Raw genomic sequence first — 12,403 nt, 5'->3', positions numbered from 1 at the left:
TGTTTCTCTCTCTCTCTGTTTCTCTCTGTTTCTCTCTCTGTTTCTCTCGCTCTGTTTCTCTCGCTCTGTTTCTCTCTCTCTGTTTCTCTCTCTCTCTCTCTCTCTCTCTCTCTCTCTGTGTCTCTCTCTCTCTCAAATTCAAATTCAAGCTGCTTTATTGGCATGAAAAACATTGTGTCAATATTGCCAAAGCAACAATGTATACAATATACATTGTAACAAAATTATAAATGATAGCAAATAATAATATAAAATGGTAGTAAATAATAATACAAAATTAAATACAACAATAATAACAATAAAATGGTAACAGTCTACAGTAAACATTAATAATTATAGTAATAACAATAAAATGGTAACAGTCTACAGTAAACATTAATAATTATAGTAATCACAATAATAGTAATAATAAGTAAGTTACTGTTTACTATGCAGATGTTATTATTCAGTGTCCCTCAGGCTATGGCAGGAAAATACATATTTGGCTGCAAGAGGAGCCATTGCTCCTTCGCCCATGAGTATTCTTAGTTTTCCCTCTGGGTTCAATTTGTAAAAATTTGGAATATATGTAGTAATTTCTGTGAATAGGGAATCTCTTTGTGAGGAATATTTATCACAGTAAAGGAGAAAGTGCATCTCTGTCTCTACCTCCCCTGTCATGCAGTGACCACATACACGCTCCTCTTTGGGTAGCCATGTCTTTTTATGTCTGCCGGTTTATATTGCCAATCGGTGGTCACTCAGCCTGTACTTGGTAAGGATCTGTCTCTGCTTCGTATCTCTGACAGAGTAGAGATAATCAGCCAATTCATATTCTCTGTTTAGGGTCAGATAGCAATTTAGTCGGCTTTGGGATTTTGTTTCGTTTTTCCAGTATTGTAAATATGATTCCTTTGATTGGTTCTCTCTCTCTCTCTCACTGTCTCTGTCTCTCTCTCTCGTGCTCTCTCTCTCTGTTTCTCTCTCTGTTTCTCTCTCTCTCGTGCTCTCTCTCTCCGTGTCTCTCTCTGTCTCTCTCTCTTTGTCTCTCTCTCTCTCACTCTCTCTCTCTGTCTCTCTCTGTCTCTCTCTTTCTCGTGCTCTCTCTTTCTCTCTCTCTCTCTCTCTCTCTCTCTTTTGTCACAGTGTAGTAGGAAATGCAGCTCTGTCTCTACCTCTCCCCTGGAGCAGAGTGAGCACAGCCTGTCCTCTCTGGGCAGCCAGGTTTGTCTGTGACGACCGGTCTCTATAGCCAGACTGTGCTCTCTGGGCAGCCAGGTTTGTCCTGTGATGACCGGTCTCTATAGCCAGACTGTCCTCTCTGAGTCTGTACCTAGTCAATGTTTTCCTCAGTTTTCTATCAGTCACAGTGGTCAGATAGTCTGCCACCATGTAATGTCTGTTTAGAGACAAATAGCATTGAATATTTTTATTTTTGTTTTGTGATGATTTGGTTTGGTCAGATTTTCTGAGTGCTGTCCTGAGGCTCTATAGGGTTGGTTTGGGTTGGTGAACTGAGCCTCAGAACCAGCTGGATGAGTGCTGTCCTGAGGCTCTATGGGGTTGGTTTGGGTTGGTGAACTGAGCCTCAGAACCAGCTGGCTGTCCTGTCCTGAGGCTCTATAGGGTTGGTTTGGGTTGGTGAACTGAGCCTCAGAACCAGTTGGCTGAGTCCTGTCCTGAGGCTCTATGGGGTTGGTTTGGGTTGGTGAACTGAGCCTCAGAACCAGCTGGCTGAGTCCTGTCCTGAGGCTCTATGGGGTTGGTTTGGGTTGGTGAACTGAGCCTCAGAACCAGCTGGCTGAGTCCTGTCCTGAGGCTCTATGGGGTTGGTTTGGGTTGGTGAACTGAGCCTCAGAACCAGCTGGCTGAGTCCTGTCCTGAGGCTCTATGGGGTTGGTTTGGGTTGGTGAACTGAGCCTCAGAACCAGCTGGCTGAGTGCTGTCCTGAGGCTCTATGGGGTTGGTTTGGGTTGGTGAACTGAGCCTCAGAACCAGCTGGCTGAGTGCTGTCCTGAGGCTCTATGGGGTTGGTTTGGGTTGGTGAACTGAGCCTCAGAACCAGCTGGCTGAGTGCTGTCCTGAGGCTCTATGGGGTTGGTTTGGGTTGGTGAACTGAGCCTCAGAACCAGCTGGCTGAGTGCTGTCCTGAGGCTCTATGGGGTTGGTTTGGGTTGGTGAACTGAGCCTCAGAACCAGCTGGCTGAGTGCTGTCCTGAGGCTCTATGGGGTTGGTTTGGGTTGGTGAACTAAGCCTCAGAACCAGCTGGCTGAGTGCTGTCCTGAGGCTCTATAGGGTTGGTTTGGGTTAGTGAACTGAGCCTCAGAACCAGCTGGCTGAGTGCTGTCCTGAGGCTCTATGGGGTTGGTTTGGGTTGGTGAACTGAGCCTCAGAACCAGCTGGCTGGGTCCTGTCCTGAGGCTCTATGGGCTTGGTTTGGGTTAGTGAACTGAGCCTCAACCAGCTGGCTGAGTCCTGTCCTGAGGCTCTATGGGGTTGGTTTGGTGAACTGAGCCTCAGAACCAGCTGGCTGAGTGCTGTCCTGAGGCTCTATAGGGTTGGTTTGGGTTGGTGAACTGAGCCTCAGAACCAGCTGGCTGAGTGCTGTCCTGAGGCTCTATAGGGTTGGTTTGGGTTGGTGAACTGAGCCTCAGAACCAGCTGGCTGAGTCCTGTCCTGAGGCTCTATAGGGTTGGTTTGAGTTGGTGAACTGAGCCTCAGAACCAGCTGGCTGAGTGCTGTCCTGAGGCTCTATAGGGTTGGTTTGGGTTTGTGAACTGAGCCTCGGAACCAGCTGGCTGAGGGGACTCTTCTCTTGTTTCATCTCTTGACTTTGTAGAGCTTTGTGATGGAATGTTTTGGAGTCACTTGTTTTTATGTGGTTGTAAAAGATGGTTGTATCTCTCTCTCTCTCTCTCTCTCTCTCTCTGTCTCTCTCTCTGTCTCTCTCTCTGTCTCTCTCTCTGTCTCTCTCTCTGTCTCTCTCTCTGTCTGTCTGTCTGTCTGTCTGTCTGTCTGTCTGTCTGTCTGTCTGTCTGTCTGTCTGTCTCTCTGTCTCTCTGTGTGTGTGTGTGTCTCTCTCTCTCTCTCTCTGTGTTTGTGTGTGTCTCTCTCTCTCTGTGTTTGTGTGTGTGTCTCTCTCTCTCTGTGTTTGTGTGTGTGTCTCTGTGTGTGTGTGTCTCTCTCTCTCTCCGTCCTTCCCTCCGAACGACCGACCGACCGTCAGTTTAGCCAGTTTAGCATCCCCTCCACACTGTTGTTTCAGGTCAGTGGGAGGAGAAGTTGATCCTAGATCTGTACCTAGTGGGAACTTTACTCCAGGGACCCTGCTCCACACTACAACTAATCTCAGCCTCTCTGTTCTCTTACTAATGGCTGTGTAGAATGAATGGAATGTCGTCATGGAAACCATGGGTTATACACAACATTTTTGCAAATGAATAAAAAAAATAATAACTGAAATATCACATTTACATCAGTATTCAGACCCTTTACTCAGTACTTTGTTGAAGCACCTTTGGCAGCGATTACAGCCTCAAGTCTTCTTGGGTATGACGCTACAAGCTTGGCACACCTGTATTTGGGGAGTTTCTCCCATTCTTCTCTGCAGATCCTCTCAAGCTCTGTCAGGTTGGATGGGGAGCGTTGCTGCACAGCTATTTTCAGGTCTCACCAGAGATTTCCGATCGGGTTCAAGTCCGGTGTCACGCCCTGACCTGAGTATTCTTTGTTTTCTTTATTGTTTTGGCTAGGTCAGGGTGTGACATGGGTGATGTATGTGTTTTTTGGACTGTCTAGGGGTTTTGTAGGTTTTTGGGGTTGTTGACCATCTAGGTGTTTATATATGTCTATGGTTGCCTAGATTGGTTCTCAATTAGAGGCAGGTGTGTATCGTTGTCTCTGATTGGGAACCATATTTAGGCAGCCATCTTCGTTGGGTATTTGGTGGGTTATTATCTATGTCTATGTGATGTTGCCTGTGTCTGCACTAGTGTTATATAGCTTCACGTTCAGTTTTGTTGTTTTTGTAGTTTGGTTAAGTGTTTCGTCTTTAATAAATTAAGTATGTATTCGAATCACGCTGCGCCTTGGTCTCCTCCGTATAACGAACGTGACATCCGGGCTCAAGGACATTCAGAGACTTCTACCGAAGCCACTCCTGCGTTGTCTTGGCTGTGTGCTTGTGGTTGTTGTCCTGTTGGAAGGTGAATCTTCACCCCAGTCTGAGGTTTTCATCAAGGATCTCTCTGTACTTTGCTCCGTTCATCTAAATAAATTGGAAAAATTTGTATTTTTTTGTTTCTACTTGATCAGAACAAGCTGTGACTGGACTGTAGATTATTACTTACTAGAACTGTTGTTGTACGGAGGTTTAATTCTAAGAGAAACAACACTGATCTGGACACCAGGTATTATTCCAGAACAGGAAAATATGACCACCTTCTCTTGCTCATTTTCCTTCCATAACACGTCCTGATTTACCAAGAGATTATTATTATTATTAGATATTCTCACATAACACGTTTGAAAATCCCAAACTCTAAAAACAATTGGAACGGTAGACACAAATGATTTGTTACAATAAAGATTGTAAACAAGATGTTTTCATTTATAGTATCATTTATAGTAGTGATGGAAAGCTGGAGGCATTTTTTTCACAAGTGTACTGTAGCAGGTGTAGTACTGTAGTACTGTAGCAGGTGTAGTACTGTTGCAGGTGTAGTACTGTAGCAGGTGTAGTATTGTAGCAGGTGTAGTACTGTAGCTGGTGTAGTACTGTAGTACTGTAGCAGGTGTAGTACTGTAGAAGGTGTAGTACTGTAGCAGGTGTAGTACTGTAGTACTGTAGCAGGTGTAGGACTGTAGTACTGTAGCAGGTGTAGTACTGTAGCAGGTGTAGTACTGTAACAGGTGTAGTACTGTAGCAGGTGTAGTACTGTAGCATGTGTAATACTGTAGTACTGTAGCAGGTGTAGTACTGTAGCAGGTGTAGTACTGTAGCATGTGTAGTACTGTAGTACTGTAGCAGGTGTAGTACTGTAGCAGGTGTAGTACTGTAGTACTGTAGCAGGTGTAGGACTGTAGTACTGTAGCAGGTGTAGTACTGTAGTACTGTAGCAGGTGTAGTACTGTAGCAGGTGTAGTACTGTAGTACTGTAGCAGGTGTAGTACTGTAGCAGGTGTAGTACTGTAGTACTGTAGCAGGTGTAGTACTGTAGTACTGTAGCAGGTGTAGTACTGTAGTCCTGTAGCAGGTGTAGTACTTTAGAAGGTGTAGTACTGTAGCAGGTGTAGTACTGTAGTACTGTAGCAGGTGTAGTACTGTAGCAGGTGTAGTACTGTAGCAGGACTAGTACTGTAGAATGTGTAGTATTGTAGCAGGTGTGGTACTGTAGCAGGTGTAGTACTGTAGCAGGTGTAGCAGGTGTAGTACTGTAGTACTGTAGCAGGTGTAGTACTGTAGCAGGTGTAGTACTGTAGTACTGTAGCAGGTGTAGTACTGTCGTACTGTAGCAGGTGTGGTACTGTAGCAGGTGTAGTATTGTAGCAGGTGTAGTACTGTAGTACTGTAGCAGGTGTAGTACTGTAGCAGGTGTAGTACTGTAGTACTGTAGCAGGTGTAGTACTGTAGTACTGTAGCAGATGTGGTACTGTAGCAGCTGTAGTACTGTAGCAGGTGTGGTACTGTAGTTATATAGTACTGTAGCAGGTGTAGTACTGTAGTACTGTATAAGGTGTGGTACTGTAGCAGGTGTAGTACTGTAGCAGGTGTGGTACTGTAGCAGGTGTAGTACTGTAGCAGGTGTGGTACTGTAGTACTATAGTACTGTAGCAGGTGTAGTACTGTAGCAGGTGTAGTACTGTAGTACTGTAGCAAGTGTAGTACTGTAGAAGGTGTAGTACTGTAGCAGGTGTAGTACTGTAGTACTGTAGCAGATGTAGTACTGTAGTACTGTAGAAGGTGTAGTACTGTAGTACTGTAGCAGGTGTAGTATTGTAGTACTGTAGCATGTGTGGTACTGTAGCAGGTGTGGTACTGTAGTACTATAGTACTGTAGCAGGTGTGGTACTGTAGTACTGTAGCAGGTGTAGTACTGTAGCAGGTGTAGTACTGTAGAAGGTGTAGTACTGTAGCAGGTGTAGTACTGTAGAAGGTGTAGATAGTACTGTAGCAGGTGTAGTACTGTAGCAGGTGTAGTACTGTAGAAGGTGTAGGTAGTACTGTAGCAGGTGTAGTACTGTAGCAGGTGTAGTACTGTAGAAGGTGTATGGGTACCAGCCCATTAGGACCTGATGGAGGGACAATAGAGCCCTGAGTACCAGGCCATTAGAACCTGATGGAGGGACAAGAGATCTTTAGTGAGGTCTTTAGCGAGTTGGGTAGTACTAACATGTCCAGAGTACGTAAGAGGAGACTCCCATGATTCAACGGTCACATGGGATTTTACTGCAGTCATTCTTGCCGCTGCGGCGGTAATATGATCACCGCAACCTCTCTAGCCCATCTTCCGTTTTAAAGCCACCAGCCACCACTGACAATAACCTATACATTATATATATCCACTTCATATGTTACTTGTAAATGTTTGGTGTGCACGTTCATGCTCCTTTGTGTGTTCTGTGTGTGTGTGTGTGTGTGTGTGTGTCTGATGTGTACATGTTTGGTGTGTGTGTGTGTGTGTGTGTGTTTTTCTGTGTGTGTGTGGCAACTGGTCGTCAAAGCCACCTAATGAGGGTGTAGGGAGGGATCCTTGGAATGTTGTGGATGACTGGAGAGGGTGTAGGGAGGGATCCTTGGAATGTTGTGGACGACTGGAGAGGACAGGAAGGGAGGAGAGAGAATGTTCTCATGTTTGTAGAGGCTTTATTGTCCTTAAAGTTGGAATCCGTAGCGATGAAACTTCCACATCCGTTTGAGATATTACAACAGCGAAGACGTTACTTCAAACAACACTCCCTCCCCCCCGGGCATCATTCAACAATCCCCCCCCCCCCCCCCCTCCAGGGCATCATTCAACAACACTCCCTCCCCCCCGGGCATCATTCAACAACAGTCCCTCCCCCCATATAATTTCTGGATGCTTCACAGGAAAAGGGAGAGAAACAGCTGAATCAATCACTGGTCAATCCAACATAACGTGGTCTCCTTCCCCGTGGTCCCCCCCCCCCCCCCCAACCTCCTCCCAGTGTGTGGAGAAGAGGAGTTTAGGTGTGGGACGGGACGCTGTGTGTCCCCTTCTATGGTGTGTGATGGATACGATGACTGTGGAGATCTCAGCGACGAACACAGCTGTGGTGAGAACACAGATACACAGAATATACACAGACACACAGAATACACAGACACACAGAATACACACACACAGAATACACACATACACACACAGAATACACACACACACACAGAATTCACACATACACACACAGAATACACACACACACACAGAATTCACACAATACACACACACACACAGTATACACACATACACAGAATACACACTAAGGGACAAACACACATGAATGCACATAACATAACTCACACACTATATAAACCAGTAGAGTAGAGGGGCGGAGGGCAGGAGGGGGGAAGGGCCGGTGGGGCGGGGCGGAGGGCCGAAGGGCCGGCGGGGCGGAGGGCCAAAGGGGCGGAGTGCCGGAGGGGGGGAGGGCCGGCGGGGCGGAGGGCAGGAGGGCCGGAGGGCCGGAGGGCCGGAGGGGGGAAGGGCCGGCGGGGCGGAGGGCCGGAGAGGGGAAGGGCCGGCGGGGCAGAGGGCCGGAGGGGGGAAGGGCCGGCGGGGCGGAGGGCCGGAGGGGGGAAGGCCGGAGGGGGGAAGGGCCGGCGGGGCGGAGGGCCGGCGGGGCGGAGGGCCGGAGGGGGGAAGGCCGGAGGGGGGAAGGGCCGGAGGGGGGAAGGCCGGAGGGGGGAAGGGCCGGCGGGGCGGAGGGCCGGAGGGGGCAAGGGCCGGCGGGCCAGAGGGGGGAAGGGCCGGCGGGGCGGAGGGCCGGCAGGGGGAGGGCCGGAGGGGGGAAGGGCCGGCGGGGTGGAGGGCCAGAGGGGGGAAGGGCCGGCGGGGCGGAGGATCGGCAGGTGGCATGTCGTTAGTAAAAACAAATGAAAGCAAGGGGCCTAAACAGCTGCCCTGGGGAATTCCTGATTTTACCTGGATTATATTTGAGAGGATTCCATTAAAGAACACCCTCTGTGTTCATCCACATTATAGCAGGGGGTGTAAAGTCATAAAACATACGTTTTCCAGCAGCAGACTACGATCAATAATGTCAAAAGCCACACTGAAGTCTAACAAGACAGCTCCCACAATAATTTTATCATCAATTTCTCTCAACCAAGTCCCGCAGAGTCCTGTAGACTCTGTATAGCCCAGTAGAGTCCTGTAGACTCTGTATAGCCCTGTAGAGTCCTGTTTTTACAGGATTCTACTGGGCTCTACTAGTCTCTATTGGGCTCTACTAGTCTCTACTGGGCTCTACTAGTCTTTACCGGACTCTAGAGACTAGTCTACACTAGTCATGTAGAGACTAGTAGAGCCCAGTAGAGTGCTGCAGAGACTAGTAGAGTCATGTAAAGACTAGTAGAGTCCTGTTAAGACTAGTAGAGTCCTGTAAAGTCCTGTAAAGACTATTCGAGTCCTGTGAAGACTATTAGAGTCCGGTGGAGCCCGGGAGCACCCCGTGGAGCCCAGTAGCGCCATGTGGAGCCCAGTAGAGTCCAGTAGAGCCCGGTAGAGTCCTGTATATCCATATGGAGTCCTGTAGAGACTAGTAGAGCCAGGTACAGTCCAGCAGAGTCCTGTAGAGTCCGGTGCAGTCCCGTAGAGCCCAGTAGTCTTGTAGAGCCAGGTACAGTCCCGTAGAGCCCAGTAGAGTCTTGTGGAGACTAGTAGAGCCCAGTAAAGAATAGTAGAGCCCAGTAGAGCTCAGTACTCCAATTGAGACTAGTAGAGCCCATTAGAGACTGGTTGAGGTCCTGTAGAGGTCCTGAAAAGACTAGCAGAGTCCTTTAGTGACTGGTAGGGACTGGTAGAGACTGAACTGGTAGAGATTGATAGGGACTGGTAGACACTGGTAGAGCCCTTTAGATGCATGTAGAGACCAGAATACTCTATTCTCTGTGTCAGTGTGTGACCCAGTCAGGGAACACCGCTGTGAGGATGGGAGATGTGTTACCAGGGACTGGGTGTGTGATGGAGATCATGACTGTCTGGACAAGAGCGACGAACTAAACTGCTGTAAGTCAACATCATTATCACAACTATCACAATATCATTAAACAACTTCAGTATCGTTTAATTCCTTTAATGACATTATCTTTGTTGTTATCGTTAGTCACATCAGATTATCACAGCTATATACTATAGTTTGTATAATTTTATTACATTACCTTGTAAAAACTGAACTACTTTGAGCCACAACTTCCATGCTATAATGATATTGTCATTCTCTCCTGTAAGTCACAGGGTCTGATGAAGTGTAGGTCAGTCTCTTCCTAACCTCTCTCCTCTCTCTCTCGTTTCCCCTCTCATCTCCCCTCTCTCTCCCCTCTCTCCCCCTCTCCCCCTCTCTCCCCTCTCTCCCCTCTCTCCCCCATCTCTCTCCCCTCTCTCCCCTCTCGCTCCCCTCTCTCCCCTCTCTCTCTCCCTCTCTCTCCCCTCTCTCTCCCCTCTCTCACCTCTCTCTCTCCCCTCTCTCCCCTCTCTTCCCTCTCTCTCCCCTCTCTTCCCTTCTCTCTCCCCTCTCTCCTCTCTCTTTTCTCTCTCTCTCCTATCTCCCCTCTCTCTCTCCTCCTCTCTCCCCTCTCTCTCCCCTCTCTCTCCCCTCTCTCCTCTCTCATTTCTCTCCTCTCTCTCCCCTCTCTCCCCTCTCTCTCTCCTCTCTCCTTTCTCTCTCTCCCCTCTCTCTCCTCTCTTCCCCTCTCTCCTCTCTCCTTTCTCTCTCTCCTCTCTCCTTTCTCTCTCTCCCTCTCTCCCTTCTCTCCTTTCTCTCCTCTCCCCTCTCTCCCCTCTCTCCTTTCTCTCTCTCCCCTCTCTACTTTCTCGCTCTCTCACCCCTCTCCCCCCCCCTCTCTCCCCTCTCTCTCTCCTCTCTCCCCTCTCTCTCTCCTCTCTCTCTCCCCTCTCTCCCCCTCTCTCTCCCCTCTCTCTCCCCTCTCCCCTCTCTCTCCCTTCTCCCCTCTCTCTCCCCTCTCTCTCCTCTCTCTCCCCTCTCTTTCCTCTCTCCTCCTCTCTCTCCTCTCTCCTCCTCTCTCCTCCTCTCTCCCCTCTCTCTCCCCTCTCTCTCCCCTCTCTCTCTCCTTTCTCTCTCTCTCCTTTCTCTCTCTCTCCTCTCTCTCCCATCTCTCCCCTCTCTCCCCTCTCTTCCCCTCTCTCCTCTCTCTCCTCTCTCCTCCTCTCTCCCTCTCTCTCCCCTCTCTCTCTCCTTTCTCTCTCTCTCCTTTCTCTCTCTCTCCTTTCTCTCTCTCTCCTCTCTCTCCCATCTCTCCCCTCTCCCCTCTCTCTCCCTTCTCCCCTCTCTCTCCCCTCTCTCTCCTCTCTCCCCTCTCTTTCCTCTCTCCTCCTCTCTCTCCTCTCTCCTCCTCTCTCCTCCTCTCTCTCCTCTCTCCTCCTCTCTCCTCCTCTCTCCCTCTCCCCCCCCGCTCTCTCCCCTCTCTCTCTCCTTTCTCTCTCTCTCCTCTCTCCCCTCTCGCCTTTCTCTCCTCTCTCTCCCCTCTCTCCCCTCTCTCCCCTCTCTCTCTCCTCTCTCCTCTCTCTCTCTCCCCTCCTCTCTCTCCCCTCTCTCCTCTCTCCTTTCTCTCTCTCCCCTCTCTCCCCTCTCTCCCCTCTCTCTCCTCTCTCCTCTCTCCTCTCTTCCCTTCTCTCCCCTCTCTCCCCTCTCTTCCCCTCTCTCCTCTCTCCTTTCTCTCTCTCCCCTCTCTCCCTTCTCTCCTCTCCCCTCTCTCCCTTCTCTCCTCTCCCCTCTCTCCCCTCTCTCCTTTCTCTCTCTCTCCCCTCTCTCCCCTCTCTCCTTTCTCTCTCTCTCCCCTCTCTACTTTCTCGCTCCCTCCCCTCTCTCCTTTCTCTCTCTCTCCCCTCTCTTCCCTCTCTCTTCCCTTCTCTCTCCCCTCTCTCCTCTCTCTTTCTCTCTCTCTCCTCTCTCTTTTCTCTCTCCTCCTCTCTCCCCTCTCTCCTCTCTCCTTTCTCTCTCTCTCTCTCCTCTCTCTCTCCTCTATCCCCTCTCCTCTCTCCCCTCTCCTCTCTCCTCTCTCCCCTCTCTCCTCTCTCCTTTCTCTCTCTCCCCTCTCTCTCCTCTCTTCTCCTCTCTCTCCTCTCCCCTCTCTACTTTCTCGCTCTCTCACCCCTCTCCCCCCCCCTCTCTCCCCTCTCTCTCTCCTCTCTCCCCTCTCTCTCTCCTCTCTCTCTCCCCTCTCTCCCCCTCTCTCTCCCCTCTCTCTCCCCTCTCCCCTCTCTCTCCCTTCTCCCCTCTCTCTCCCCTCTCTCTCCTCTCTCTCCCCTCTCTTTCCTCTCTCCTCCTCTCTCTCCTCTCTCCTCCTCTCTCCTCCTCTCTCCCCTCTCTCTCCCCTCTCTCTCCCCTCTCTCTCTCCTTTCTCTCTCTCTCCTTTCTCTCTCTCTCCTCTCTCTCCCATCTCTCCCCTCTCTCCCCTCTCTTCCCCTCTCTCCTCTCTCTCCTCTCTCCTCCTCTCTCCCTCTCTCTCCCCTCTCTCTCTCCTTTCTCTCTCTCTCCTTTCTCTCTCTCTCCTTTCTCTCTCTCTCCTCTCTCTCCCATCTCTCCCCTCTCCCCTCTCTCTCCCTTCTCCCCTCTCTCTCCCCTCTCTCTCCTCTCTCCCCTCTCTTTCCTCTCTCCTCCTCTCTCTCCTCTCTCCTCCTCTCTCCTCCTCTCTCTCCTCTCTCCTCCTCTCTCCTCCTCTCTCCCTCTCTCTCCCCTCTCTCTCCCCTCTCTCTCTCCTTTCTCTCTCTCTCCTCTCTCCCCTCTCGCCTTTCTCTCCTCTCTCTCCCCTCTCTCCCCTCTCTCCCCTCTCTCCCCTCTCTCCCCTCTCTCTCTCCTCTCTCCTCTCTCTCTCTCCCCTCCTCTCTCTCCCCTCTCTCCTCTCTCCTTTCTCTCTCTCCCCTCTCTCCCCTCTCTCCCCTCTCTCTCCTCTCTCCTCTCTCCTCTCTTCCCTTCTCTCCCCTCTCTCCCCTCTCTTCCCCTCTCTCCTCTCTCCTTTCTCTCTCTCCCCTCTCTCCCTTCTCTCCTCTCCCCTCTCTCCCTTCTCTCCTCTCCCCTCACTCCCCTCTCTCCTTTCTCTCTCTCTCCCCTCTCTCCCCTCTCTCCTTTCTCTCTCTCTCCCCTCTCTACTTTCTCGCTCCCTCCCCTCTCTCCTTTCTCTCTCTCTCCCCTCTCTTCCCTCTCTCTTCCCTTCTCTCTCCCCTC

The 12,403-nt window shown here is 50.2% G+C and overlaps 1 protein-coding gene across 1 annotated transcript in view; it reads left to right on the top strand.

Moving 5' to 3' along the window:
• LOC139404169 (atrial natriuretic peptide-converting enzyme-like) overlaps positions 1–12,403 on the top strand; it is a gene marked incomplete at its 3' end in the record, with an annotated part of 97,567 nt that overhangs the window by 67,983 nt on the left and 17,181 nt on the right. Inside the window, exons 7-8 of the mRNA XM_071147191.1 lie at positions 7,169–7,276; positions 9,118–9,228. Of these exons, the coding sequence (XP_071003292.1) occupies positions 7,169–7,276; positions 9,118–9,228 (219 nt within the window). The remainder of the gene's footprint in view (positions 1–7,168; positions 7,277–9,117; positions 9,229–12,403) is intronic.

This window comes from Oncorhynchus clarkii, unplaced genomic scaffold (assembly GCF_045791955.1).
Source record: "Oncorhynchus clarkii lewisi isolate Uvic-CL-2024 unplaced genomic scaffold, UVic_Ocla_1.0 unplaced_contig_5411_pilon_pilon, whole genome shotgun sequence".
NCBI classification, from domain to species: domain Eukaryota; kingdom Metazoa; phylum Chordata; class Actinopteri; order Salmoniformes; family Salmonidae; genus Oncorhynchus; species Oncorhynchus clarkii.
Note: the sequence above shows the minus strand (reverse complement) of the source record. Positions and strands in the feature narration are given on the sequence as shown.